Source organism: Eimeria mitis, genomic scaffold, assembly GCF_000499745.2.
Source record: "Eimeria mitis Houghton genomic scaffold, Emh_scaff3892, whole genome shotgun sequence".
NCBI lineage: Eukaryota > Apicomplexa > Conoidasida > Eucoccidiorida > Eimeriidae > Eimeria > Eimeria mitis.
Genome location: NW_013572227.1, coordinates 1 through 2,407, shown reverse-complemented (window position 1 = coordinate 2,407; position 2,407 = coordinate 1). Strand labels below are relative to the sequence as shown.

The window sequence follows — 2,407 nt, the reverse complement described above, 5'->3', positions numbered from 1 at the left end:
ACCCTTTCGCGACGTCTTCTTCTGCTGCGGCCCCGCAGGGCTGCTCTTGCTGCCGCTGGCCTGCTGCTGCTGCTGCTGCTGCTGCTCGCCCGCTTTCAGAGCTGAATCAGCAGCACGAGCCCCAGCAGCAACCGAGGCATCCGACTGCTGCTGCTGCTGCTGCTGCTGAGGAGACGGTGTGGGCGATACCGGCGTCTGCTGGCCACCCGCAGCAGAAGCTGCAGGCTTCGCTGCACCGGGCGCAGCAGCAGCAGCAGCAGCAGCAGCAGCAGCGTCCTCCGTCGCCGGTTGCCGCTGCGTCAGCAGCAGCTGCACCCCCAAATGCTNGCAGCAGCAGCAGCAGCGTCCTCCGTCGCCGGTTGCCGCTGCGTCAGCAGCAGCTGCACCCCCAAATGCTGCAGCAGGTGCGGCTGGTCTCGAAGCTGCACGAACACACAGCAGCAGCAGCAGCAGCAGCAGCAGCAGATGTATATGCTGTACGAGTGCTGCTGCACTGCTGGCGCTGCTCTAGAGACAGACACAGAAACTTTAATGTATAAAGAGAAAAAGCAGCTGCTGCTGCAGCAGACGCACGCTGTGTAGTTGCTTCGGCAGCTGCAGCAGCAAACCTGCAGGCAGAGACTCCAGCCGTGATACCACCTGCAGCAACGTGTGTGCTGCTTGCTTCTGCTGCTGCTGCTGCTGCTGCTGCTGCTGCGAGTGATGCGGCTGCTGCTGCTGCTGCTGCTGCTGCTGCTCCCATAGATGCGTTACTGACTGCAGCAACGCGTGACGAGCTGCAGCAACGTTTGTATCGCCACGAGCAGCAGCTCCTCGGGACCCCAGGCGGTGCAGCAGCTGCAGCAGCCGCGTCCCCATCTTGATTCCCTCTGCTGCTGCTGCAGCAACGGAGCTGCTGCCTGCTTCTTCTGCTGCTTGCATGACCTGCGAGCTCTGCTGCTGCAGCTGCTCACCCGTCAGCAGCAGCACCTCCACCAGCAGCAGCGACAACACCTTCTCTTTGCTTTCTACGGAGACCTGGGGGTCCAGCAGCGCGGGCCTCAGCTGCGGCCGCACCCGTGTGAGGTGCAGCAGCAGCAGCAGCAGCAGCTGCCGCTTCTGTCGTGGCGGCAGAAGCTCCCGGTGCCGCTCCAGCTGCTGCATGTGGCGCTGCAGCAAACCCTCCAGTGTCTGCAGCAGCGGCAGCGCCTCCAACACCTCTCGTGTCTTACGCGCTTCAACAGCAGCAGCAGCAGCAGCTGCTGCTGCTGCTGCTTCCTCGGGGTCCTCCTCAGAAACTGCTGCAGCAGAAGAGGGGTCCGCCTCCCCTGCTGCTGCTGCTGCTGCTGTTGCTGCTGCTGCTGCTGCTGTTGCTGCTGCTGCTGCTGCTGGTACTGTTCCCTCTGGGCTCTGCGTCTCTGAAGCATCCCCTGAGGAGCCGCTGCCATTGCTGCTGCCGCTTGCTGCAGTAGCAGCAAGTGCAGCAGCAGTTGCAGCAGCAGTTGCTGCAGCAGAGGCAGCAGCAGCAGCTGAGTCTTCGGCACCTTGGCCGGCATCGGCTGCAGCTGCTGCTGCCTCCCCTTCGTCAGCTGTTGCAGCCTTTTCCCCAGCAGCAGCAGCAGCAGCAGTAGCAGCAGCAGCAGCAGCAGGGGGCCTCTGGCTGCTGAGCTGAAACCTCAGGGGCTCGCTCCCCCTCGAGAACCAGAGAAAGATATCCCGGTGTGCAGCAGCAGCCTCTGCAGCAGCAAAAGCAAAAGCATCAACCAGCGCAGCAGCAACGATAAGCTCAGCAGCAGACAATGCAGCAGCAGCAGCAGATGTAATAACTGCAGCAGCAGCAAATGCAGCAACTGCAGCAGCAACCGATGCAGCAATAGCAGCAGCAACAAATGCAACAGCAGCAGCAGGTGCAACAGCAGCAGCAGCGGCCAGTGCAACGAAAGCAGCAGCAGCAACAGACGCAGCAGCTGCAACAGCAGCAAGCCATACAGCAGCAGCAGCAGCAGCAGCAGCAGCAGCAGCAGAGAGCCCACCTGTTGCAGCCTGCTCGAGCGCATTCGCAGAAGGAGGAACCTTCACTTCCGGTAGTTGCAGCGGCAGCAAACTTGCCTCATCAAACGCAACTGCAGCAGCAGCAGCAGCAGCAGCAACACAGCAGCAGCAGCAGCACAGCAGCACAGCAGCAGCTGAAATAGAATTCCCCTTGCAGCAGAGCCGCAGCTTCACAGCAGCAACCAACAGTGCTGCAGCAGCAGCACGAGCAGCGGCAGCGGCACGATGCCGAGCAGCAAAAAGGCTATGATATTTGAAGGCAGCAACAGCAGCAGCAGCAGCAGCAGCAGCAGCAGCAGCAGCAGCAGCAGGAGCTCACAGTCAAGCATGTCTTCTTGCTGCTGCTTCATCAGCAGCAGCGGATAGTCCAGCTGCC

At 61.7% G+C, this 2,407-nt stretch overlaps 1 protein-coding gene across 1 annotated transcript in view; it reads right to left on the bottom strand.

Moving 5' to 3' along the window:
* EMH_0070560 (myb-like DNA-binding / high mobility group box domain-containing protein, putative) overlaps nucleotides 1-2,360 on the bottom strand; it is a gene marked incomplete at both ends in the record, with an annotated part of 5,476 nt that extends 3,116 nt beyond the window's left edge. Inside the window, 4 exons of the mRNA XM_013498991.1 lie at nucleotides 3-422; nucleotides 609-1,829; nucleotides 2,013-2,102; nucleotides 2,351-2,360. Coding sequence (XP_013354445.1) covers nucleotides 3-422; nucleotides 609-1,829; nucleotides 2,013-2,102; nucleotides 2,351-2,360 — 1,741 coding nt within the window. The remainder of the gene's footprint in view (nucleotides 1-2; nucleotides 423-608; nucleotides 1,830-2,012; nucleotides 2,103-2,350) is intronic.
* Between the last annotated feature and the right edge of the window lie 47 nt (nucleotides 2,361-2,407).